The sequence below is a fragment of the Tursiops truncatus genome, chromosome 13 (genome assembly GCF_011762595.2).
Source record: "Tursiops truncatus isolate mTurTru1 chromosome 13, mTurTru1.mat.Y, whole genome shotgun sequence".
In the NCBI taxonomy this organism is placed as follows: domain Eukaryota; kingdom Metazoa; phylum Chordata; class Mammalia; order Artiodactyla; family Delphinidae; genus Tursiops; species Tursiops truncatus.
In genome coordinates, this window is record NC_047046.1 from 26,906,634 (window position 1) to 26,931,274 (window position 24,641).

Here is a 24,641-nt window from a genome sequence, read left to right on the forward strand (position 1 = left end):
GCCGGGCCAGGACCCTGGACAGAAACGCCGAGGCTGCACAGACCTGCCCCAGCCCCCAGGGCCCAGGGCAGACCCTGCTGCCCCCCGGGCACCCAGGACAGCTGCCGTTTACCAGCACAAACATCAGGGAACAGCAGATGTGCCCTCAAAAGATTAAAGATGGCCTTGAACTGATGAGCTGGGAACAAACTATAAGGAGAAGGACCGATCATGGGTGATGAGGATCCTGTGGGGATTTGAAGAAAAACATGGCAGAAGCTAAACAGCAGCCGGGACGCTGTCCCCAGGCTGCAGGATGCAAACCCAAGGCAGACCTGCCAAACGGGCAGAAAAGGACACAAAGGTGTCAAGAGGGAAGACAGGAGTGGTGGAAAATGGATCCTGGGAACAAATTCCCCTGGCACAGGAGGTCCCCGAGGGACCCCACAAATGGCCAGGAGCCACCCCCAACAGAGGCCTCCAGCAGGGCTGTCAGGGTCGGGTTGGGGTCTGAGCTTTCTGCCCAGAAAGAAGCTGAGCAGACTGCAGTCATGTCAACCCTAGCCTTTACGACTCGCTCTCCCTGGGCTCTGTGCCCCAGCCTACAGGCTGCTGTCCCTCCACAGGGCAGGAAGGAGGCCGCCTGGCCTGGCCCGCACCGGACACACCCAAGGCGGCACTGAGGAGGGTCCACGCTGCCACCAAGCTGCCCACATCCCAGAGGGGCTGGACGTTATCCATGCACAGATGTCAGCTGCAGGACCCTGCTGCCCAGCTATCGTCTCTTGTTTGCAGAAGCTCTTCTACAGCGAGGACTAGCTGACAGCTTTGTTAACAGGGTGCTTCCCTTTCTTCCTTAACCTGGGATCTTGAAAGAGTAAACCCAGCTCTGTACTTCCTTAAGGAAACATCGTGCAAAGTTCCCGGGCTGTCAGAGACGATTTGCCACCCCAGGCCTCAGTGTTCCCATCTGCACACTCGGTGTCCCGCAGGCACTGCGGCCCAGGGCTCATGGGTGCAGGTGTCACAGGGCGGCAGCCTCTCCCTGCAGGGCACAGAGCAAAGGCCCCGGAGGACTGGCTGGCAGCCCGCTCGAAGCCTCGTTATCTTGCAAAATGCAGAGAGCAGCAAGTACATTCAGACGAATGAATGGCCTAATTAGGATTTCACGGAGAGTGAAAATATTTTGAAAAGAAAAAGTTTAACTAAAGGCATATTTGAAATACCAAACTCATCAATTGCAAAAGACAACCTGGCAAGATGTGCCAGGGGGGCGGGGTGTCTCCTTCTCCCCACCTGACAATGGGCAGCCTTCCCTGTGGGCGAAAGAAACTGGGCCTCAGCCTACCCAAATCAGAGCTGCAGGGGGGTGTCCCCACAGAACAAGACCTAACTCAGGGTGGAACTGACGACTCTGGGTGCCCCGGTGGAAGGTCACGCAGGGACGGAGACGGACGCCCAGGGCCTGGGGAAGAAAGGCCCCTCAGCGGCCTGACAGTCCAGTCCAGGCAGCAGAACAAAGCACAGCAAGCCAGGGAACAGCCAGAAGCTGACTGTGGCTGGCGTGGCAGGGAGAGGCCCCAGGGGTGATCTGAGGGGCAGGGGTTGCTCCAAGAGCCACTAGGCCAGTGGCCACCTCAGGCTTGCACAGACCACCCAGCACGGCTGGCGTGGCACTGTCCCTCCTGGTGGCCTGGGCCCCGCAGCGCAGTCACACCACCAGCCGGGAGGCACCCTGAGCAAGGAATGGCACAGCCAGAAGCTGGCATGGCTCTCGCACAACAACACAGCGGCCAGCGCGAAGTGCCACCTGTGCGAGCCCCAGAGGGCGAGCAGAGCCAGGTCTGAACCCAAGTTCCGCCTCGTAGAATGTTATTCCTGAGAAGCATGTGCTCCAGAGTGGGAAGGGGCTGGGGGCGTCCCTGGGGCCGTGGTCTTCACTCCTGACTCTCATGTTGAGCCCCCCCACCCGGGGAATGACCCACGAGTCCAATCACAGAGACCCCTGGATGCCTGGCTGAGAGCCACCCACAGGCGAGGGCCAGCACCTCGCTCTCTGGCAACGCAGGCAAGATGCTTGCGAGGCAGGTGGACCGGCCGACCCAACCCGAACTGAGACACAAACAGGCATGCGTGTGCCTGGCCCAGTGGTGCTGCCACTGGAGGCCCTGGGGGTGCCAAGCCCGTGACCCTAGAGGAAGAGGCCCATTCACCCCCCCACAGCATGACAAAGCCACTAGGGCATGGGACAGCCCATGCCCTCCCAGCCACAGGGAGTCACACATTCACAGGCCAAATGCTGCAAAGGGGCCCAGATCACTGTGGGGGCTTCTGAGGGGCCTTCCCACAGCAGGGACCTGTTCTCAGTAACCAAGGAGGCTCAGGGGGGCTGGAGACCTGGGGAAACCAGAGCGGGATGCACACGTGCACAGGCCAGCACACCAGGGGTCCCGGGGAGGAGGCCCCGACTGTGTGGACCAACTTGCATCTGCAGGGCAAGCGCGAGGCCGCCCGTGACTTTTCAGAACAGAGACTGGTCAAGGGGAGGCCCCGACCTGATCTTCTAACAGGGCCACAGGCACCTCGAACCTGAGGATGCGGTATGTCACATTTATAGTTCCTGGTGATAGAAAACATCAGTCAAGAAACTGTTCAGGTACAACCATATCAACACAGTTCAGCCCTTGCCTCACATTTATGTCACAGTAAATTCTAGACGGATGAAATCTCAAGTGTAGACGCTGACCTGGAAACACCGACAGGAGAAGACAGATGTGTGTTTATCTGGCCACGTGCTAGACAACGCATGGAACAACAGAAGGATTGAAGGAGGAAGAATTCCACAGATTCCACCAAAACGTGAAAACTCTGAACAATTTTTGAACACGAAAGCCATCATAAGCAAAAATTAAAAGGCTGAAGAAAGACGGATGAAGGCAGGACCCACTCTGTGCGCAACTGCGACCCCAAGAGGCCCAGCCTCCCTCAGCCCGGGTGAGGCTGGTGGAACCAGTGCCCGCGAGGCTGTGCCTAAGTGCCTGCGGCAGACACGAAGAGTCCGTTACCACACTCGAGAAGCGCAGGAGATGGGGTAACAGGAAGAGACAGAGAGAGAGGGACAGAGAGAAACAGGGAGAAAACGAGGAGCACGAGGGAGGAGGGAGAAACAGGGACAGGAAAAGAGCAGCAAGGGCAGGCACAGCAGGCGAGGTGGTGGGCAGCCTCCCACAGACCTCATTACCTGCCATTTGGTGTCTGGTTGGCCTGCCAATCTGAGGCACGGTGGTCCATCAGAAGCTTAGGGGGGTGGGGGCAAGCACCTACCACCCTAAGCCCCAGATGCCATGCCACCTGTGCCACCAGCAACACCACGTCCCAAGGCCTGGTGCTCTGGCCCAGCAAGCCCTGGACACAGGCTGAGCCTCTTCATCCCAATCCACAAGCCCCCATGTGGCCCAGCAGTCTGGCCACTGAGATGCTTGGCCAGATCTTGGTCCTCCCACCTGCCTGGCTGGCAGGTTGCCACACCCGAGGTCCTGTGGAACACAAGAGGAAGGAGCAGGTCCCCTGCCCTCTCCTGTCTTACAGCCCTCAGCACAGGACACTCAGGCGTCTGGAGGCTCCTGAGTCTGTAGCCACTGCCTTCTCACCACCACCCAAGTAAGGTGCTGGCTGGGCCAGGCCATCCGCGCCGGACACCCAGGGACACTGAGAATCCACAGGCTGGGTGGGCTGAGCCTCCCACGGAGACGGGGCTGGGCGGGGCAGGGGCAGAGGGCCGGGCTGGGGCCTGGGCTCCCGCACTGGGGCAGCACAAGTGGCCACCACACTCTGCAAATCAGGCAACACAGCAAACTGACAGAGTGGTACCAGCAGGGCTCACTTCCCACCACACAGGGTCCTGGGGGCCACAGGGACCACTCAGCCTCCGTCCCTCCTATACTTCCTGGGCACCATGCCTCGTGCCCCTGGAGCTGTGATGAGCAGAGAAGCCCACGCAGCTGGGCCAGCACCAGCGCCCTCGCCATGATCACAGCAGTCACGGCCCCTCCCCACTCCAACGGTGGCCCAGGGTGGCTGTGTGTGCCAGAGGCCATCTGGCCCTTTCAGACAAAGCCTCCTCCCGGCCTCAGTGCCCTCCTCTAGGAGCCGCAGCATGTGGGCCCATTGCCTGTCCTGCCTGGCAGCTCAAACCTCCCTGGTACAGCAGGGACTACCCTGAGCCGGGAGCGAATCTGACGGCCTGTGCGACACCAGACACTGCCGTGCCAGGCATCCAAGTCAAGGAGGGTGTGGACCAGTCCAGCTAATGTCCTGGTGGGCTGTCCCCAGTGCACGCTTGTCCATCAAGCCAGACGTCCCTCAAGCCGGTATTTGTGGTCCATACCCAGGCCATCGGTGAATTCAAGTAGGGGTGGCAGGAGGCCCCACGTCCAGCCTTGTCCAGCCCAGGGCCCTGTGCCCACCCGGGTTGAGGCTGGCCGGAAGCACACACCACTCAGGCCACAGTCCATCCCTCCATGGACCACACCCACCGGCCCACCACCCGTGTGAGGAGGGGACGTCCCTGGAGGAGGTCAGCATGTTCAGACACCCATCCGGCTGGCTCCACATCCTGCAGGGAACCAGAGGGCACCTGGTGAAGCCAACCGGCGGGGTTAAGTCCCTTCTGCATGGGGCCAGAGCCCCAGCTGGACACTGTCATCCCTGACCCAAGGGCGTCTGGTGGTGCTCCAACACAGACTCGCTCCCACATGACCGTGCGTGTTCTCACCCCCACCCCACTGGGACTGTCACGTCTACAGTTTGCATCGGCTGCCATGGTCCCTCCTGGGCGTTTCTTATGCTGTTAACTATCTTTCAAAACCCTGACCATTTTGAGCCGATGATAATGTCTCCCTTCTCCAGAGGTTGGGTGTGCTCTGCTGTGATAAACTCCCACACCAGGATCCCACTGGCCTGTTCAGGGGGTCATGGCCCCCAGGGGTCTGCCCCCCTCACTTGCCCTGGGGCACAGGCTGCCTGCCTCTCCTGAAGCTCCCCGAGGCCAGCCCCCATCCATGTCCCTCCTAGGCCAGCAGCCAGCCTCCCAGTCCTGGACCAAGGACCATGCAGCTTCCTGTCTCGGCCAGTGGTCTGGGGACACGTTCCCTCTCCTTGTGTCTAGGTCTGGGGATGTTGCCAAAGTGTTTGTGTTGTAAAAATGAAAAACAGGGCACCACAGACAGGCTGGAGGCCACCTCCGGCAGATCACAGTGGCAGAAGCTCTCTCCCCTTGGCTCTGCAGTGTTTACCAGGTTGTTCCAAGCTTCTGTCCAACCTTCCTTTGTGGACATGGCTCATTTGCGGGCCTGCAGGTGGGTCTCTCTGCCTCACAGTAGCCCCTTCATCACGGGGAGGGGCTTCAAGTCAGGGTGGGATCATGGGGGGAGATCAAGATGCCAGGGCCAGAGGCAAGGAAGAACGGGGAGCTCAAGCCAGGCGTGTGTGTGCATGCGTGTACATGTGTGTGAGTGAGCACCTGGGAGGGGAGGCGTGGTTGGGAGTCTACCCACCCGCTGCACCCTCCCCACCCACAGCAGGACCTGCTGCTCCCACCCTGAGGTCTGAGGCTCAGGGATCAGCTTTTGCTTAGAATGTGATGCTTCTGGGGCACGTCTGCTTTTGGCTTAAACGTTCACATAGACCTTGTTCCATGGAGAACCACGTGCTTTTCTTATCAGTCCTGATAACTGCCAGCCTCTCCCCAGTGCTGGCTGTGCCCCATCATCTCGGTGACTCTCACTAGGGGCCTGGGGTCAGCCCAGGACACCATTTTACAGATGGGGAAACCAGGTCCAGGCAAGGCAGTGCTGGGCCAGGATTTGAACTCAGGTCTTCCTGCCCCTAGGACACACTCCCCCCAATCCAGCCACAGGAAGAACGTGGTTCCCGCCTCGTGGGACTCCAGCAGGCCAATAACTCCACAAATGCAGAGGAGGGCCGGGAGTCAATGCCAGTGTGGGGGGCGGGAGGGCATCTGCAGGGCTGCAGGTGGGGAGGGGGCCCGAGGGAGCTTCCTGCAGGAGGGTGGGAGCAGGGGGGCAGGGAGGGTCTGGGGATGCAGGGTGGTGGTGGGACCTGAGGTGGAGTCTGTGTCCCCAGGGTGCCTCATCTCAGCAGCACTGTACAGATGGGGGGTGGGGGGAACAGAACCTCATAAGAGCCCTGGGGCCATGGAGAGACAGACGGACAGGTCTGAGATACGAAGGTAGAAGCATTGATGGGATTTGTGCCGAGAGGGTGGGGGTACCTGTCTCAGGGAGCCCTTTCTAGCATCCCTCAGAGGTGGTCCTGGCCAAGGACCCTGCACCAAGAGCCTCGGGGCCAAGGGACCCACCCCCAGCCTTGAAAAGGCCTGCTGTGTCCCCGACTGGGGCAGGAGGCCTCTGCAAGGGCTGGCCAAGAGTCAGAACAGCACAGACCACAGATGTCTGACAGCATGAGGCAGCCCCCATGTGCACACACCAAGTCTGGCGGAGGGACAGGGCCCAGGCTGGGGGGATGCTGGGCAGGCAGCTCAGGGCCGCAGTGGGTGGTGAGGAGCCCGGGTGAGGGTCAGGCCGGCCTGACTGAGAGCTCGCTCTGCACTCGAGCCTTGAGTCCTGCTCCACCACAGCAAATCCTGACGTGCCCTTCCAGGCCGCTGGTCACTCTGTGCACATCTTGAAAAGGCACCACTTTGGCTGCACCCTTGTTTTACAGAGGACACTGAGGCAGAGAGAGGCACAGCCCTGCGCTGAGTGGCAGACGCAGAGACCTTGCCCGGACCACTGGGCAGTGGCAAGATGGCCTATGGGGGCCAGGGAGGCGCCTAGGGCACATGCCTGAAGGAGGACCCTACCTCCACGGTCCCTGCTGGAGCCTGTGCTCAACAACCCCGTCACCCAGCCCTCGGCCTCCCTCTGCTGTACTGAGGCGGTGAGGGCACAGGGTACTTGCCCCTCTCCAGCTCCCCACCCTGAACAGGGGGCCTGGAGAAAGCAGAACTCCAGCCTCCCAGCGGATGCCTTGGCGGGTGCCTTGGGAAGGGTCCCACCTCTGGGGGAAGCTGGGTGGAGCCAGTCTTGCTGGCCATGGCAGTCCTGGGTGCCCTCTGGTGGCTGCACTCAGCTTGTTGCTGCTTTGCTAGAGGCCGCTGGCCCCTCAGGGTCCACTGGGGCAGTGGTAAGCGCTGTGCCTCACACACACAGCCCGGCTGGGGGCCCTGTAGGTGATGTAGATGTCCTCCAGCTCTGGGCTCTTCTTTCCGACCTGTGAAATAGGCTGAGCTGTGCAGCTCTCCCATTCGGGAAGCCCCAGGAAGGAATTCCTGACCCTGAGTCTCTCTTGGTTACTCTCTGATTCTGGGGCTCCTGCAGAGTGGCTGAGGCCTCATCCTAGTCTTGATGGAAGCTGGCAGCAAGGGAACAGATGTGTTCCCCAACCCGAGCCACTGCTGGGGAAGGTCCCAGAACCCCTCGCTGCCTCCCTGGCATCCCACAGCACCCCAGCTCTGCCCTCTCCCTCCCTCTGCTGACGCCAGCCCAGGGCACATGCTAGGGGCTGGCCGAGGCTCTGTTGGGCCTGGTGTCCCCACCCCCCTCTACACTACAGTTCTTGGCTACTCTTGGAAGTGCAGGATCCCACTGCTCGTGGTCCCAGGCCTGTCTCCTGGGATGAAGGGGAGTGAACCCACCTGAATCCTTGTGCAGCACAAAGAGGGATGGAGGTGCAGCCCCCATGGAAACTGGGAGATGCAAAGGGAGCCCTGAGAGGCCACCCTGGGGGAGGCACACAGCTCAGATTGGGGGGCATCTCTAACCTGGCAGGACTGAGGGCTGGCCCAGCTCACACAGGAGGCACCTGGTCAACAGGCACTTCTGCCCATGAGGAGAATGGGGTGACGGCTGGCCGGGTTGTGCTTATGTGACCTCCTCCCCAGGCCAGGACCAGAGTCCTGAGCACAGCAAGTGCTCTGTGCTCAGCCCTGTGCTAGGTGCCTGTGGACCTCAGAGTTGGGGGTATGGGGCGGCAGGGAACAGACAGAGTACTGTGGATGGGACAAGGCAAGGCTGGGGGGAAGCACGAGTGCCCAATTCACAGCCCCACACGCTGTGGCCAGACCCCAGGTCCAGCTCGGGAACTGCTGTGGGTCCAGCACTGTCCCAGATCCAGATACACTGAGCCCAGGACAGGTGGGACCTGCTTGGGGTGGGCAGACCTCTGGCAGCCTGGACCTGGGAGTGGAGGTTCCCAGTGCAGCCCTGTGTGTGTCCTCATGGGGGAGGTTGCCCCACAGGTGCTAAGCCGGTCACCATCCAACCCCCTGGGTTCATAAACCCTGACTCGCCGTGTGCCCTGCTCGGTGACTCGGGAAAGGGGTGTGAGTGAGGGGTTATAAAATGAATCGATTCTAAAGAATGAAACCCTTGGGGCAGTTCTTTTCTTTTCCTTGTTCCTAAACACGCCTGGGTCTAAAGGGAAAGGCCGCTGGAGTCCCCAAGTTCCGTTTCCACTGGGACACGTTATACAGACGTTAGAAACGGTGACATACTGTAATAACCCAATGTTTAATTATTTAAGATTAAAATAGGAAGGTTGGGGATCTCCGGCTGCCCGCCCAGGGTAACACCACGGCAAACCTGGGCCGAGTCCCACTACGAGTGGAGGGGACACGCCTCAGCCAGGGGACAGGGCGCAGGGGTGGCGAGGAGGGGGACCCAGGTTGGGGCTCCGGGCAGGAACCCCAGGCAGCGTTCCCTCCCTCGTCCTCTGGGCGGCGGGAGCAGCGCGGCGCCGGGACATCCCTCGGCCCGGCCGTGCCGGTGCTTCCCGGCGGCGCGCCGCCCCAGGAAAGTTCCCCTGCCCCGGGCCCCTCCGGCCGATGGAAAGTTTCCGTGGCTGAGCGGCGCCAGCTCCAGGCGCCCGGTCGAGCAGGGGGAGGACACGGCTCATGTTGGGCCGCGGTCTGAGGGGCGCGCGGACCGAAGCGCACGGCCGGTCAGGCAGGACCCGAGGCTGCGCACAAAGGGACCCGCCCCCGTCGGTCCGGGGTCTTGCGCACCGCGGCGCGGGCTCGGTGCGGGTGAAGCAGAGCCGGTCTGGACCCCCGACCTTGACCCCTGCCCGGACCTCGATTCGGGCCCCTGCCCATCCCGCAGCCCCGATCCCGGCCCCGACCCCGGTCCCCGGCCCGAGCCTACCTGGAGCGCGGCGTGGGCGGCGCCGCAGCGCGGCCCCCGCCCCAGACGGGCGTCCCCGGGTCCCTCGGCGCGCGGCGTCCCCGGTCGGGCGCAAGTGACTGTCCCGGGGCCTCCGCTCGCACCGGTGCAGGACTCACTCCCCGAGGCCAGTGCAGCCCGTGGCAGCCCTCCGCCCCTCTCGCGGCCCGTGCGCAAAGAGGGCCTGCCGGCGCGGCGACCCTCGCCCCGCCCCGCCGCCGCCAGTGTTTCCATTGGTCGGGAGGCCCGGCAGCCGGCACCGATTGGACGGGCGCGGGGAGACACCGGCTTGCCACTGGGCGCTCCGGCTGTCCGTCTCTGCCGACCACGGCCCCTCGTGGAGTAGCGGAGGCCCGGGCACCTGCCGGGACCTCTGCGGCTGAGGCCCGGGCGCGGGCCGCCCCTTCCGGCGGGTCGCCCCCTCCCGGTCGCCTTGGAGGACGTCCCCGGACCGTCCGCCCCGAGCGGGGAAGGGAGCAGGCCCGACGCCCCATCGCCGGACTCGGGCCGGGTCGCCTCTATCACCACCCCCAGTTCCCAGGTATCCTGCTCCAGCGCCTGCTGTTGGCCCGGCGCTGGGCGCCACGCCCTCCCTTCAGCGTCAGTTGTGTGTATTCCCCACTATCCGCGAGGGAGCGTTCTGCTGCCCTCCCATTTTACAGACGGGAAACTGAGGCTCAGAGAGGTTCTCACTAGCTTTAGGTCACCGGGGCTCCAACCCAGTCCATCTGACTCCGGGGCCTGGGCGCTCTCCCACTCTCATTGCCCCAGGGTTCCCACTGTGGAGGCCGGAGTGGGTGGGGCTGGCAGTTTTTCAAGGGTAGAAAGGGACCCCTCGGTGAACAGCGGTTTTCCTCCTCGGTCAGGGATAACTCGACAGACACCGTGGGCTCAGCCCATCCTGCAGGGCCCCAGGGACTGGCCTCCCTCACGCGGCTCACCGAAAGGCCACAGGTCTGGGCCTGGGGAGGAGAAGTTTGTGTGTGCATTTTCCCCGCTTTCTGGTGTCCATTTCCTCCACCCTACCTGGGGTCATGCAGGATCCCTGTGGGGCTCAGCCACCCGAGTTGGGTTTAGCACAGGTTACATTTCCCTGCCAGGTGGAGAGCAGCCGCCTGGTCCCTGCAGTGACACAGGGCACACACATGACCACAAATGGGACCACAGCCCTAGGCCAGCTCCAGGTAACTTTGGGGTGCAGGGGGCACCAGTGTGGATGCTGCCCAGTGGGGCTTGTTTCAGGGGGTCCCTGACCAGTGACCTTGGCTCGTGCGTGGTTCTAAGCCGTTCTTGCTCTGGTTGCACCTGGAGATGACCAGATCCTCAGCTCACCGTATTCCCCAAGGCTGCACAGAGCCACATGGCCCACCACAGTGCTAATTGGGGGGACCGGGGGGGAGAGACATTCATGTCTTATCCACCCACATCAGGGGTCCACTGTGTTCACCCAGAAGTTCCTTGGTCAGAACGAAGAAATGGAAATGATTTGGGGCTAGAATTCACCACTGGTACCACATTGGGTTCCCCTGTACCCTGACATACATGACATATCAACCCCCAGCAGCCACTCAGAGCCAGGCAGCCACAGCCAACTGACTGGAATTGGCACTGGAGGTGTCACCAGCACTAGAAGTGACAGCCATTTGGCACCCTGGCACAGGGATATTGCTTGAAGCTCTGGGTGGGCAGAATGAAGGGTCCCTCTCCAGAACATGGCAGACCCTTTCCTGTATTTAGGAGTGGATTTAATTAGCCCAAAGTTCTCTGTGGATCTCTCCAAGGGCATTGGGCCCTGGTCCTCCTGCGGCCCCTCCTCTCATAATGACCTTGTGGCCCAGCACCACCCCTTTCCCACACACTTGCTGATGGTGGCAAGAGGGGCTGGACAGATCTCTGCTGAGAGGGCAAAGGGGAGAATTGTGTACCAAGATCGGCCCAAGTGAGGACTCCCTCCATCCCCCCTCATCCCTACCCCCACCTCTCCTGACAGGCTTCCAGAGACCTGTCTGCTGTCAAGCTGGCTCACCGGCTGCACGGAGGGTCAGGGCAGGCAGTGCCAGTTCCACGAGGACCCACCATGACCCAGGCTGCAGATGGGGGTCAGAAACAGAGTGCAGAAGAGATGGTCTCTACCCCTAGACCACTGCCACAGGGCCCAGTAGCCTGGTCTCCTCCATTTTGCCCTCTCTACCTGGCTTCTGGCCAACTGTGTAGGGACATACCTGGGGCATGTGAGAAAAGCTGCAGGGAGAAAAAGGTTTCAGCCAGATATTAGGAGGAACTTCCCAACAGTTGCAGATGCATGAGATCAAAAGGGTGACCACACAAGGTAATGAGCTCCCCATCTAAGGATGTATCTATGTATGTATTTATGTATTTTTTTTTAGATTTTTTTTAACGTGGACCATTTTTAAAGTCTTTATTGAATTTGTTAGCTCCCTGACCAAGGATCGAACCTGCACCCCCTGCATTGGAAGGTGAAGTCTTAACCACTGGACCACCAGGGAAGCCCCTGGATGTATGTATTTAGAGGTGGGGTAGCAGTGAACCCCTTGTAGTCCTGAGACCACCCCCACCCAGATGCATCTCATTGGGCGATGGCAAGGTGGGATTTAAAGCTCCACGGAACCCAAGCATGGCTGCATCCCCCTTTGCAGGTAATGGGAAGGCACTGCTCAGGAGGGCTTGACCAGTCTGTGTCCCACCCCTCTAAGGCATTGGCCCAGTGATTTGGGGCAGACCACTGCAGTTGCTGCCCCATCCCCCAGGGCATGGTCACTCGCCTCCAAGCCCCCCAGGTCCTGCTTATTCAACACTACTATCTCTTGGCTGGACTGCATGATCCAGCTGCCAGGAGGGGGTCACTGGCACCCACCCAGCATGACTCTCTTGCCAGATGGCAGGAGGGAGGACTGAGTGTCTCACTGGGTCTGCTGCCTGCTGGCCAGGAGTCCTTGGACGTCGGGAGTCCTTGGCTTCCGTACCTGTAAAGGGCTTTTGTTGAGTTCCGGGAGGAACATAGATGAGATGGCAAGAGAGTGGGGTGGAATGGGCCTTTGGGGGTGTCATGCAGGTTTGGGTTTTACTCTTGTCTCTGTTTACTACCAGCCAGGCCCTTGCCCTCTCTGAGCCTCAGTTTTCACAGGGCATCAGTGCTCCAAGGAAGGATCAGGGCACCTAAAACCTCAACGCAGGGCTGTGGAGCTAATCCAGCCACTGCTACTTGCCATCTTCTTTTGACTTCAAGCAAGTGACATACATACTGCTCTGAGCCTCGATGTTTGCATCTGTAAAATGGGATAAATGAGAGCTGTGTCCTGCAACTCTGGGTTTAGAGCACTTAGCACATTGTTATTAACCTTAATATAACTATTTGCTGAGGGCCCACTTTGGAGCAAGCCCTGGGCCTCTGACTCCCCACTTTCTCTGCACTCAGACCCCAGACACAGCCCAGAGGCAAATGTGCGCAGGGAGCCCAGTGAACGACTCTGTCCTCTTGCAAGGGCCCGGGTCAGTGCCCCTTCCCAGCCTCTTGCTCACTTGTAACCCGGTGCAGATCGAGCCGGCAGCCCTTCATCCTGGGGCCGGCCCTGCAGAACAGCCTCGAGGTGGGTTAAAGGCTGCAGTGGCCGGTCCAGGGTCTGTCCTGAGTTTGGCAGGGATGTCAGGGGTTAGGGGTGCAATGAGGAAGATGGCCAGTTCAGAGGCATGGAGGGGGCAAGCAGGGCCCCACCAGTGAGCATCCCCGCAGAGCCTCCAGCAGGGCCCAGTGCAGCGCGGGACGCTGGGCGGGCAGGTGACATGTCCTCGAGGGCAGGGCCCAGGGCCGGTGTCTGAACCAGACGAGCTGCGAAGGCTGCAGGGGTCACGAGGCGCAGCCGGGCGCTTGGCGCAGCCCCGGGGGCGGGGCGCCGGGAGGTGCAGCCCGGAGCGATGGTACGCGCAGCCAACTGTGCTCCGGCTCGCGGCGCGCCGCCCCGCCCCTAGCCACGCTGCCCATTGGGAGCGCGCAGACTGTGTGGGGGCGGGGCTTGGGCGGGGGCGGCGGCGCGCGGGCGCAGCACCCGGAAGTCGGCGGCGGCGGCGGCGGCGGAGGCGGTGAGTACGCGGTGGACTACGGGCGGCGGGTGGCCGGCGGCGTGTGGCCGACTGCGTTCTCCGCGGTGCTCGGGGCTCGGAGTCGGGAAGCGGGTCTCGGGAAGTGGGGCGCGGAGTCGGAAGCGGCCGTACAGCCCGCCCTGCCTCAGTTTCCCCTTCTCGAGGCGGTGAATGCAAATCCAGCGGCCGGTCCGGGGGAGACCAAGCCAACCCCGGCCGAAGGAGCGTTCCTCCCATTCCTGGAAGGCGTCTCCAGTGTCCCCGCCTGGGTGGGGCGTGGGCCCCGCAGGCAGGGCCGGTGTCCCTCGGTGGGGCATACTGGCCGGCCGGGAGCTGCGCGGTCACCGCGGGGCGAGGGTGGGTGGGCTACGCGGCTGACGGCCCCAGAGCCCTGAGTCACGCTGCTCCCTCCCTGCGCCCTGCTGCGGGTGACAGCTGATGTCTCTCCGGGGAGGCAGCAAGTGCCAGGTCATCTGTGCGTCTGGACACGGTCTTCCTGGGGTGGCTCAGTACTCAGACCTTACCCCCAGGGCGTCAGGGGAGGGGACTGGTCAGGGCTGCACGCTGGGCAAGGCCTTGTAGCCTCTGGGCTTTAAGATGCCTTCCCGCCCAGCAGCTACCATGCTCGCCTCTGGGCCACAGATTTGACGTGGGCCTTCTGGCCTTGGACCGGTCCCTGAGGCTCAAGCCCCCGTCTGTCCTCCACTGGGGATGTCACATGGTCAGCCAGGCCTGCCGCTGCCATCCTGCTGCGGACCTGCCCACTGATGTTTTGCTGTTGCTGTTTCCATGCGGCAGCTGTGCAGTAATGGTGCTGTATGGGGCGCCTGCAGCTGGTAGTTCTTGGGAATCGCTTTTTGCTGCTTGTTCCTTAGTCTTCTGGGCACCCTTTAACGGCAAGTGTTTGTTGGCCAGATACCGTTCACAGCAAAGAAAACTCAGGCTGAGGGCCAATGGTGTTCCCAAGGTCAGTAAGAGCCAGGGTTGGCCTCTCCTCCTGAGCCCCTCTCCCAAGAACCTTCCTGTGTCGGGTGACCTTTCGTGTGGGGTGGGGCTGCAGGAGGGTGGCTGTGTTGGCAGGTGGACACAGCAGAGCTTCTGTTCCCCCCTCTCCAGGTTCCCAGGGCTCCCAGTGGGTGGAGCATGTTGCCCTGGTGCTCCCACCCCCTTGGACCCCTGACCATTCACTTCAAAAGCATGTGTCCTGCAGTCCTGTGGCTGTGTGTTACTGGTGTGTCTGCAGAATGTAGGCCCCTCAGACCAGGCCACTAGCTGTCAGCTCTGCCCTGCTGCCCAGCCCCTGAGCCGTATTACTGCCTCACGCTTTCTTTGTGTTTTCATTTCTGGGCTGTCACTTTGATCATGTTTACCCTGGGTGTAGTCACATGTGGTGTTGTGGGGACTTATTCCTGTGCTGGCTGCTGCTCTAGAAGGCGCCTCCCAGTCCCACTCGCCTGTCCGTGGATGCTGCTGCTTCTGAGGATGTCAGTAGCCCAGGGCAGGGAGGTAGGCGGGCTGCTACAAATAGGGCCACACTCGTCACTGACAACCCAGATGTGTGAGGACTGGGTCCATCCTTTGGCAACATGTCAGCCGGTGTTGAGGACAGTTTGTTGGTCTGGACCTCAGGGTTTGGTGATGGGCTCTGAGAGAATGAGGTCACCCCTGGACCACTGAGTTCCCTTTTCAGGGTATTGATGAAGCCTTTTTTTTTTTTCCCTCTCAACTTTTTTTTTTAGGTTGCAGAAATAATGGATACACGCTTAAAAGTAAAGAGGCCAGCCCCCACCTCCTGGTACTCAGGGCGGCTCTGCTGGGTCTTCAGGACCATGCCTACTATAAGTATTTGCTTCCACCCTCTTTCAAGGGGCTGGTGGGAATGCCCCCTTCCTCCCCTATTAACCATGTGAGCTATAGGGGCCGCCCTAAGGCTGGGCTGGCCCCCGCCTTGTGGGGAAGCTGTTCCTGCCAGGAGGGGCCGGGGTGCGGAGCATCCAGAGCTCGCCGTGGCTCACTGTATCCCTCATCTGTGTTGCCCTTTTGAACCTTGAAGGGACAATGATACTTGGTATGAGGCTGAATTAGTGCTCCTAAGACATCTTGAAGATCTCAGGAAAGAGTGTCGCCATAGAAAATGTGTCATGGTGAAATGCTACTTATCAGCCAGATGACAGCGCGTAGATTGTGGAGTTCTAGGTCGTGGGCGGGGAGGAGGGCGTGGTGTTTCGGGGGTGGCGGCCGGCTGCTTGGAATGATTAGGATGGCAGGGCTTTCTCAGCGAAGGCTCCGAACAGCGACAATGTGTTCCCATGTGTTTACCTCCTCTGCTGGCAGCCTGGGGGGACGTCACACGTCACTTGTAAAGAGCAGCTCCTGCTGTCCTGCTCTGCCCTGTGCAGGGTGGGTGGGGTGCCCAGCTCCTCTGCTCAAAGGCAGATGGACAGGCTGGCTAGCCTTGACCGCGTTCCTCCACATGTGTGCGGTGCTGGGCATAAGGAGTGGGGCCGCCAACTCTAGGGCTCCGTCACCCCCTGCCCAGAGCCCTAAGGAACAGCCAGAGGAGACTGATTGCTGGGACGCGGGGCCTCACTGTCCCGCTGGCCCAGGCCCCCTTGTTCCTGCTTGCTCGCACGCGTCCCTGCGTTCCTCGCTGCCTCTGGCCAGCGTGCTCCCCTGTCTGACAGAGGGAAGTGCTCCCCGAGGGCACAGGCCCCCACCCCACCCGGTGGTCACCTGAGTGTGTGGGTCCTTGTGCAGAACTCAGGGCAGCCTGGCCGCTCCATCCTGTTCTGAGGAGCTCTGAGCTGGGACTGGATCCGCCTTGCCCGGTCTCCCGAGAATTGCTCTTCCTGCCTCGCCCCTCAGTGCCCCCCACCCAGAGTAGCAACTCAAAGCCAGCGGGGAAGGAGGGCAGGGTCTGTCCATGTTCTCCTCATGGGCAGCTTTCCAGGTGGATGATCCTGTTTTCCCTACCGGAAGTGTGCAGCGTCCAGCTCCAGGGATGGTGCAGAGTGAGCCCAGCATGCAGCCGCCATCCAGATCAGGGTGTGGACACCGTCACTAGCACCCAGACGTCTCCCTGCAGGTCTCCATTGTCCCCTGGCCAGGTGGCCTGCCCTACTTCTGTACCCACGCATGAGTCTTGCTTCTTCCTTGCCTCGTACAAGCACCGAGTGGTGTGCTCTGATGGGTGGGGTCCCGCTCTGCCCCATGCTGCTCGGGCAGGTGGACACCGCTATGGACAGACAGCCTGGCTTCCAGCTCCAGGCTGTGGACTTCCTCGTCTGTGTCACTTCATGGACACGGGTGCCCCACAGGGTGCCCCACGGGTGCCCTGATCAGTCGGAGTTTTAGAAGCTTCTGTGAAAAGCCAAGAGGGAGACTCACCTTCCAGATACCACAGCATGTGCTGAAGCTCAGGGGCTGAGGGGCCGAGTGGTGGGGTGTCCAGGGCGTGGCCCAGGTGGTGGCAGACAGCATGCCCGTCTGCTGGGAAGCATGGGGGTCCGTGGCTCACACCTCCCACATAGGCAGACCCTGGATACATCCTAGAACAAAGCCCAAACGCAACCACGCACGGAAATCAAGAGAAAGGGGCTCTTGCTTTGGGATGAGGAGGGCAAGAGCCATGCAGTACAAGTGGGGGGACTTGCTGTGGAAGGACAGATGGGTTCCAATGGAGGCAGCACAGGCAGAGGGATGGGCCACCCCACCCCAATGCCACCGCACTGTGGGACAGAGGCCCTGGATCCTGGCACGGTGTGCCAGTGGCTGCTGGGGGATGCCAGCAGACCACCTGAGCATCTCCTGCCACTGTGGTGAGGGTGGGGGGAGCAGTGGCGGGTACCCTTGTGCTGGACGCCCCTGCGCCAGACATTGGAGGGAGTCGGCCAGGCATGCTTATCTAAGAGCGTCACCCCCTGCCCAGTGATTCCGCCTCCTGGGTGTCTGCCTGGGAGACAGGAAGGCACCTGTCGGGAAGGTCCTCAGCCTGTTTGTAGAATGTGCGTGCCGGGCCCTGCTGTGTTGCTCTGCATGAGTGGAAGCTGGATGGCAAGAGTGGATAGAAGGCACATGTGCCCTGGGCAGCAGCAGGCAGGTGGGGGACGCCGCTACCCCGGGCGTGGGCGAACTGCACGGCCAGGTGGCAAGAAGACAGGGTGGCGGGGTCCTTGCATGTGATGGAGCATACATCTGTGGAGTACGTGGAGCCATGGGCAGGGGCCTTCCTTCGGGGCCTTGCAGTGAGCACAAAATGACATGCCCCCCAACCCTAGTGGTGACAAAGATGGCTTCTCTCTGCCACCAGGCCCAGGGACCCACTGCCACGCCACGTGGGCACCCCGGGCATTTGTCAGGATGTTCGGCCATCTCACAGCCTGCATGCTCCGGTCCCGGGAGGCCCCCTCAAGACTGCTGCCCATGAGGCTTCCCCTCAGCCCAGGCCACCGTCTGGGGTCTTCCTTCTGTGGGGGCCCGTCTGAGGCCTGGCTGCACCCCTGTATGCAAGGCAGTTGTAAGGCAGCCCCCCAGTGAGATACACATGGGCACAGTGATTCCAGGACTGTGGCCAGGACGGAGCCGGTTGCCCCACTGTGAGCTTTCCTGGGGGCTGCTCGCACCTGGGGAGGGTCAGCAGGGATGCTCAGGGGCACGCTGGCTTCCGAGCATTTCCATGACATGGCTGGAGCAGCTCGTTTGTGTGCCAGGGGGTGCAGATGGGCAGGTCCAATGCCCGGGGCATCCTGAGAGCATGTACAGGGGTCAGGAGACCCCACGTGTGCCCACACTATCACCCCGAGTGCAGCCAGCAGGCACCCCCATCCCCCAGAGCCCCCGTGTGGCCTCTGGCACCACCTGAACTCTTGGTGAGAGAGGAGCCTGCCCAGGATGTGCCTGACCTGGGAAGTGGGTCCCCATCTGTCCCTCCCCTGCCCCGTGGCACTGGGGCCTGGCCTCCTCCAGGTCAGTGTGTCACCTGCCCCATCGGGTGGGGGCCCTGCCCGCCTGGCCTGGGTCCCCCACTGCCATCCTGCTTGCCATGGGGCCAAGCGAGGGGGAGGGAGGGAGCCCCCTCACCTGCAGAGGGCAGGCGTGTGGCATCCGACTGCCATCCGCACACCTGGCAGGGTGTGCGCGTCACCTTAGCGGCCTCCACACCCGTTGGGCCGGCACTGCTTCCTGTATCACTTGAAGCCGCAGGCTTTGCCCATCTCCAGGCGGCGTCCTCCCTGTGGTCGCTGAGGCCCGTGGGTGAAACTCCTCATCAGGCCCCAGGACCTTCCTGCCCACCTCTGCCTCTGCCTCTGCCTCTGGCCACCCGGCCCTCATGGCGGCCCCAGCAGCCAAAGAGCTCTGACGGCGTGTGGACACCCCGGGCTCCAGGTGGAGACAGGAGGGGCGGGGATGGCATTAGAAAGCCGGCGTGCTTCTGCCCCGGTCAACCCCCCTTCCTCGGCACCTGCCAGCCCAGGTGCTCTTCAGGGTGACTTCCTCCTGACAGGCTTAGGTGTCACCTGGTGAGGAGGAGCGCTGAGTTTACCTGGAGCAGTGGGACCTGTTGAACTGCTCCCCCCACCTCACCTTCCCACTCCATGGCCTTGGAAGCCTTGGGAGCGGAGGGGAGCGTTTCCCAGCAGCGGAGCGCCCCAGGCAGGATACCCCAGTTAGTGCCCCGCTGCAGTGCAGTGGTGGGACAGCAGTGGTGTGTCCGGGGCTTGCTCTCGGAGCCCCGAAAGTCACAGGGGTGTCAGGGAGGATTCGCCAGGCCCCGAAGAGGGTGTTGGAGTTCGGCCTGGGTGGGGGCAGGATGGGAGAAGGGCCCTGCACCCACAGGACCTGCGAAGGAGGGTGGTGGGGGTGGTGGGAGTGAAGCGGGAAGGGGAGGGGCCAGTTGGCAGCGGGCCTGGCTCGAGTGGGGGGTGAGGGATTGGAGAGAAAGGCAGTTCCTGATGGTCTCCTCCCCAGGGGCTGGCTTTCCTCTGGTCCTTCCCTCCCAATGACCGCGTCTTCACTCTTCACTGAGGCGGCAGCCCTGGGTTCCGTGCCCACACTTCTGGCAGCAAGCTGCCCGGAGACCTCTCGGCAGCCTTCCTCTGACCACGGAGCCCTTCTTGCCACCACCTTCTGGAGGGCTTGTCTGCCACCCACCTGGGCCAGCTAGGGTGGCAGGGTGCTGCAGCCGAGTTGGGGGGCTCTGCATCTGGCCTGTGAGCAGCAGTGGCCGGCGACCTCACCCAGTGCCAGTCATGCAGCCTGGGCTGGGCGTGGGGGGGATGGCAGGCATGCTGGCCTCCTTTGATGGCCCAGAGTAGTGTGTTCCTGGTGAGGCAGCCCCCTGTCCTGGAGGGGCCGGGGTAGGTGGGATCTCAGCAGGGCTTCTCCCATTGACCTCGGCCAGCCTGGTTGCCACAGATGACACCTTGCCTGGAGCATCCTTGTGTCTGGGAGAGACCAGCCTCCTCAGGGTGGGGGACCTGTGTCTTCTGTGCTGGACTCCGGTCACGTGGCAGGTGCTGGGAGCCCCGCCAGCTACACGGGACGGGTGGGATAACCCGGCCCTGTGACGCCCAGGGTGCTTCCCATCACCCTGCACTGCGTTCTGGGTGGTTCTCATTCTCTGTGCCTAATCTGCACCAACATTGCCTGCCAAGTTTTAAGTCGTACTTCCTGGGGCTTCTGTTTCTAAAGGGTCTTTCTGGTGCTGGGTGGACCCCCCGTTTACTCTTTATCATGTCCTTTCCCTGCAGATATTCCTGAGCTCCTTTCTCCTGCACTCAGTGGCTGGTTTTTGGGACGTGTGGGGACTGCTGCTGGTTCTTGCTGTGGTGCTTTGTTTTATGTGGTTCTTTCTATTGTACTGCTTTTTGTTCTCGAAATTATTTGTGAGACTTCTCGGAAGTCTGTGATGAAGAGGAAAACTTTGGTTTGCCTGGTGCCCAGGGGCACTGCCAGTGCAAGGACCCATCAGACCAAGTCCCTGGACCCCCGGTGTGGCCTAGCTCTGCACATGGAGCTTCTCATGGACCACCCCCACTTCTGTGCGCCTCCCCTGCGGTCCTGGTGTGGCTGTGGATACAACCCCCCCACCCTAGGTCCCTGTCCTGGGGCGGCTCTGGGCCGTGTCTTCTGTCTCCCTCACCCCTGAGGCCACCAGAGCCCGGTTTGCCCCATGGGCCAGTGCCCTGAGGCAGGAGCCGCTGCTGTACTCTGCTCTCTTTCCTCTCTGGGTTCCTGTGTTCTCTGAGATGTTGGCTAAATCCTGCACCACCTTGTCAGCTCTTGGTTGCTTTTAATATTTTTCACCTTCTTTCAAGCGTTTGAAGTTGCTTTTACCAGGGAGGTTGCTCCCAACAGTCTGCCTACTAGTATTGGGATCATCAGGCACTCCTGGGATGATGGCCACCAGTGGACACTACCAGGCCGCCCTGGCGGGAACCCAGCCTGTTCCCATCACCTTGGGGAACCCTTCTGCACAGGGCCCTTCGGCATCAGCGCTGCATGTGGCCCAGCATCCCTGGTGGGGGGGCAGCGGCTGGCAGCCCATCTCACATGGTGCATGTCCCCTAGCGCCCCAGGCTGCTGGAGATGGTGCTTGTCACAGCGGCAGCGCCTCAGCTGCACAGCCACAAAAATTGGTCCTCTGAGGCTGTCACCACATCTGTGCCTGGAGGAACACAGGGCTGAATCCTGGGGGTCCCTCCAGGGCCCGTGGGGGCTGACAGGGAAAATAGTGGGGTGAACCCTGACCCTGCCACCCGCGCCAGCCAGACCAGTGAGCACGAGTGAGAGGAGGGTGGGATGCCCGAAGGCCTTGTGCACTGGGCAGCTACTGCATGGCTCTGAGCCACGGTTGTGTCTGTGGTGCTGGCCTTGGGCTCCAGCCCCTCCTCGGCTTCTCTTTGCATGGTGGCCAGAGCCACCACGCCCGCCCACCCACCATGCGATGCTGGCATGGCTTTGAAGCCGGGGTCAGTGTGGTGGGAACATCCTCCTGTGAATCCCAAGGTGGGAAGTGTTCCATTTCAGACCCCAGAACCAGAAGCAATTGCCAACAATCCAGGGCCAACGAGGTCACAGGCGTCAGGGGAATGTCTGACCAGTGCCCAGGAGCGTGTTTACAGGGATGGGCGAGTGTCAGGGCAGCCGACACGCGGTCTCCTCGTCCAGCGAGGGTCTGGGTGTTGTGAGCCTGTTCCATTTGGGCAAGGGAGCTTTGCAGGTTTGGGAGGCAATTCTGTCGTCTGCCATTTACTCAACTCATTTTTCCTTCTCCCGCAGACCTCGTTACCCCGTGTGAGCCAAGCCACCCCTTGGGGACCCATGTGCATCATCTTCTTTAAGTTCGATCCTCGCCCCGTTTCCAAAAATGCGTACAGGTAACCCCCTCGTGCTGCGTCTGCTATCCTGCTCGGCCTTGGGAACACGCCATACTCAGTGCCTGTTTGGGCTCCATGTGCGGGGTCGGGGGCAGAGGCCAGGCCCTGGGACACACTGCCCGGGCCCTGCCCTGCCCTCTCCCACAGTGGCCACTCAGTGTGGGCAGGGACCCTGGGTCGATGTGCAGAGATGCTAAGACTGAGCCGCTGAAGGTGGCCATGTGGGCAGGATGGGGGAATGACGTGGGTACAGCACAGCCCTGCACCTCTGACTGGGGATCAGGTGGCAACAGAACAGTGGCAGGGAGCGAGACCTGGCTTGTGGGGCTGGAGCCTGTGGCCAGTGAGCAGTCTGGGTGGTGAGGGCAGAGTGCAGGGGGTGGGTCAGGGAAGCTGGGGGACCAGCTGGAGGAGGCAGGCGGCTGAGGCCAGGGAGGGGCCACACGGTCTGGTTTCCTCTCCTCCCCATGACCCCTGGCTCTGGACGGCGCCCCTCCATTCCCCGGCACCCTGGTGGGAATCCACCGACATTTATCCACATGGAGAATGAGGCTGGGATGTGACCCTCAATCACAGATGAGCCACTAGTGCGACTGCTTAAGAAGTTTACATCATCTCAAGATCTGGAACATTTCAACTGGCTTCTGGGATTCCGTGCTACCTGATGTGTGGCTGAAGTAACTCATTCCAGACTGGGGAATGGGGAGAAAGGGGTGCCCAGTGTCCCCTTCCTGCAGGGGAGTGCGCAGCAGGGCCATGCTGGGGGCCGGGAGTTGGCCCTGAACAGCCCCCGACAGAGCATGCCGTGTGAGTCGGGGTACAGCCAGGGGACAGAACCCTGGAGCAGTGATTCGAGCAGGGAATGTCTAACTCGTGGAAATATAAACTGTTGTGAGATCGGGGTGCCCGAGGCAGAGCCTGTCCTTCATCCTTGGGCTGAGACCCAGACCTTGTTGGGGGCACAGCCGTGGCATACCGGGCGGCCGGGAGCTCTCTGGGCACTTGCTGGAAGTCTGCCCGCTCTGCTCACGCTGGCTGCTGTCGGGCGTTTGTTGCTGGGGAAGCCGCACCCAGAGCCTGGGAGAGAAGCCTCTCCCCCTGCAGCGTCCCTCCAGCGCCCTCTGCTGACAGAACTGGACCTGCAGCCACTGCAGAGCCCCCAGGAAGGGCGGGAGTGGGGCTGAGGCAACAGGTGGATGGATCACTGGCGCTGTCGCCTCCTGCGCTGAGAGTGGCACTCCTTCCTCCTGACAAGTGAGGACACGCGGCCTGATGGCCACCGAGTCCATGGCTGCCTTGGTTCTTACTCACGGATTCAGCCAAGCCCTGAGGTCACCCCTGTTCTCCTGGGAGGGAGAAGGAACGGAAGGGACGGGGAGGGGAGCCTGCGTCCTGCCACGACCTGCCTCTGACAGCTCCAGGGCTGGGACTCGGTCTCAGCATTGATCTCAAATGTTGTCCTAGCCTGATGGCGCTGGAGGTTGAGAGGGACTTCTGGCTCCGGGGTGGGCAGCTCTCACGTGTGATGTGGGACTAGGATGGGAGGAGTGGGGGTGGGGCTGCTGTGGGAGGGACACTGCAGCAGGGCCGTGAGGAGAGCCTGGTGAGCTGACCCTGGGCCCATCGGAGACCAAGGAGGGGCCCCCAGCTCCTGGAGTGGGGGGGGCAGGCTCAGAGCCAGGAGGCCTGGATGTCCTCACCTGGGCTCCCTCCCACCTAAGCTGTCACTGCCCTGGCTGGCAATGCAGCAGCTTCTACCCCCACCCCAGTGCCCATCACTGAGTTCACTGCCGGCCCCCCACCCAGTGATGTCAGGAGAAGATTTGTACTTTGTGTGTGTTTGTGGTTAAGTATACATGACATAAATTTACCTTTTTTTTTTTTTTTGGCTGTTCGCGGGCCTCTCACTGCTGTGGCCTCTCCCGTTGCGGAGCACAGGCTCCGGACGTGCAGCCTCAGCGGCCATGGCTCACGGGCCCAGCTGCTCCGCGGCACATGGGATCTTCCTGGACTGGGGCACGAACCCGTGTCCCCTGCATTGGCTGGCAGACTCTCAACCACTGCGCCACCAGGGAAGCCCAAATTTACCATTTTTAATCGCAGGGCTCAGCGGCATTAAGCATTCACACTGTCATGTAACCGTCACCAGAACTTCCTCATCTTCCCAAACTGACACTCTGTCCTCAACAAACACTGACTCCCATCCCCCTCCCCAGCCCCTGGCACCCACCCTCCTTCTTTTTGTCTCTATGACCTTGGCTCTTCTAAGTCCCTCATGGAAGTAGCATCATATGTTTTCTTTTTGTGTCTGGCTTTTTTTCACTCAACATAATGTCCTCAAGGTTCATCCACATTGTAACATGTGTCAAGATTTCCTTCCTTTTTAAGGCTGAATAATGTTCCTTTGTGTGGATGGACTACGTTTTGCGTCGGCGTCCATCCTGTCAGCGGACAGCTGTACTGTTCCCGCTTCTCGGCTGCTGTGGACATTAGTGTACAAGTACCTGTCCCAGCCCTCCTTTCAGTCCTTTTGGGTATATACCCAGAATCAGAAAATCCTGGATCACACGGAACCGCCAAGTTGATTTCCTCGTGTGTCTTCTGATGGCTGTGCCAGAGGCTCCCTGCAGCGTTGGTCCGTGTCCTCATGTTGGGTGGTGGAGTGGGTCTTTGTGGCGCTTCGTCGTCATGCATCATTGAGACTAGGTCCTCTCCCCACAGCCGGAAAGGCCAAGACCCAGGGCCGCCGTCCACTTGGACACCGCTGCCCACAAAGCCTGTCCGGGGCCTGGGACCCACACAGTCCCCTGCTCCGGCACCTTCGACATCACACCTGTTTTCACCTGTGTTTGTGAGCTAAGGTCGCCCGTGTCAGTAATGCTCCAGGGTCAGCTGATTGCAGAGGACTCTTCCATCTGGGTCTGTGGCCATCCCTGCCGTGTGT

General features: G+C 61.3%; 2 protein-coding genes across 8 annotated transcripts in view; one reads left to right on the plus strand and one right to left on the minus strand.

Annotated features, from left to right (window-relative positions):
- ARVCF (ARVCF delta catenin family member) overlaps positions 1-9,470 on the minus strand; it is a 36,097-nt gene extending 26,627 nt beyond the window's left edge. The window contains exon 1 of the mRNA XM_073790436.1: positions 9,204-9,470. Coding sequence (XP_073646537.1) covers positions 9,204-9,455 — 252 coding nt within the window. The 5' untranslated portion in view covers positions 9,456-9,470. The remainder of the gene's footprint in view (positions 1-9,203) is intronic.
- Positions 9,471-13,264: 3,794 nt separating this feature from the next.
- Positions 13,265-24,641, plus strand: part of TANGO2 (transport and golgi organization 2 homolog) — a 28,096-nt gene continuing 16,719 nt past the window's right edge. For 5 of the 7 annotated variants that reach the window (XR_012325283.1, XR_012325284.1, XR_004521519.2 and 2 more), the window contains exon 1: positions 21,600-21,697. Coding sequence is in view for 4 of the 7 variants with exons in the window: in XM_033837492.2 (XP_033693383.2) it covers positions 21,642-21,697 (56 nt within the window). In the remaining 3 variants the exon portion in view is untranslated. Of the gene's footprint in view, positions 13,320-21,599; positions 21,698-24,085; positions 24,333-24,418; positions 24,640-24,641 lie in introns of those variants that run through there. The other 2 variants (XM_033837496.2, XM_073790443.1) reach the window with 2 other exon arrangements.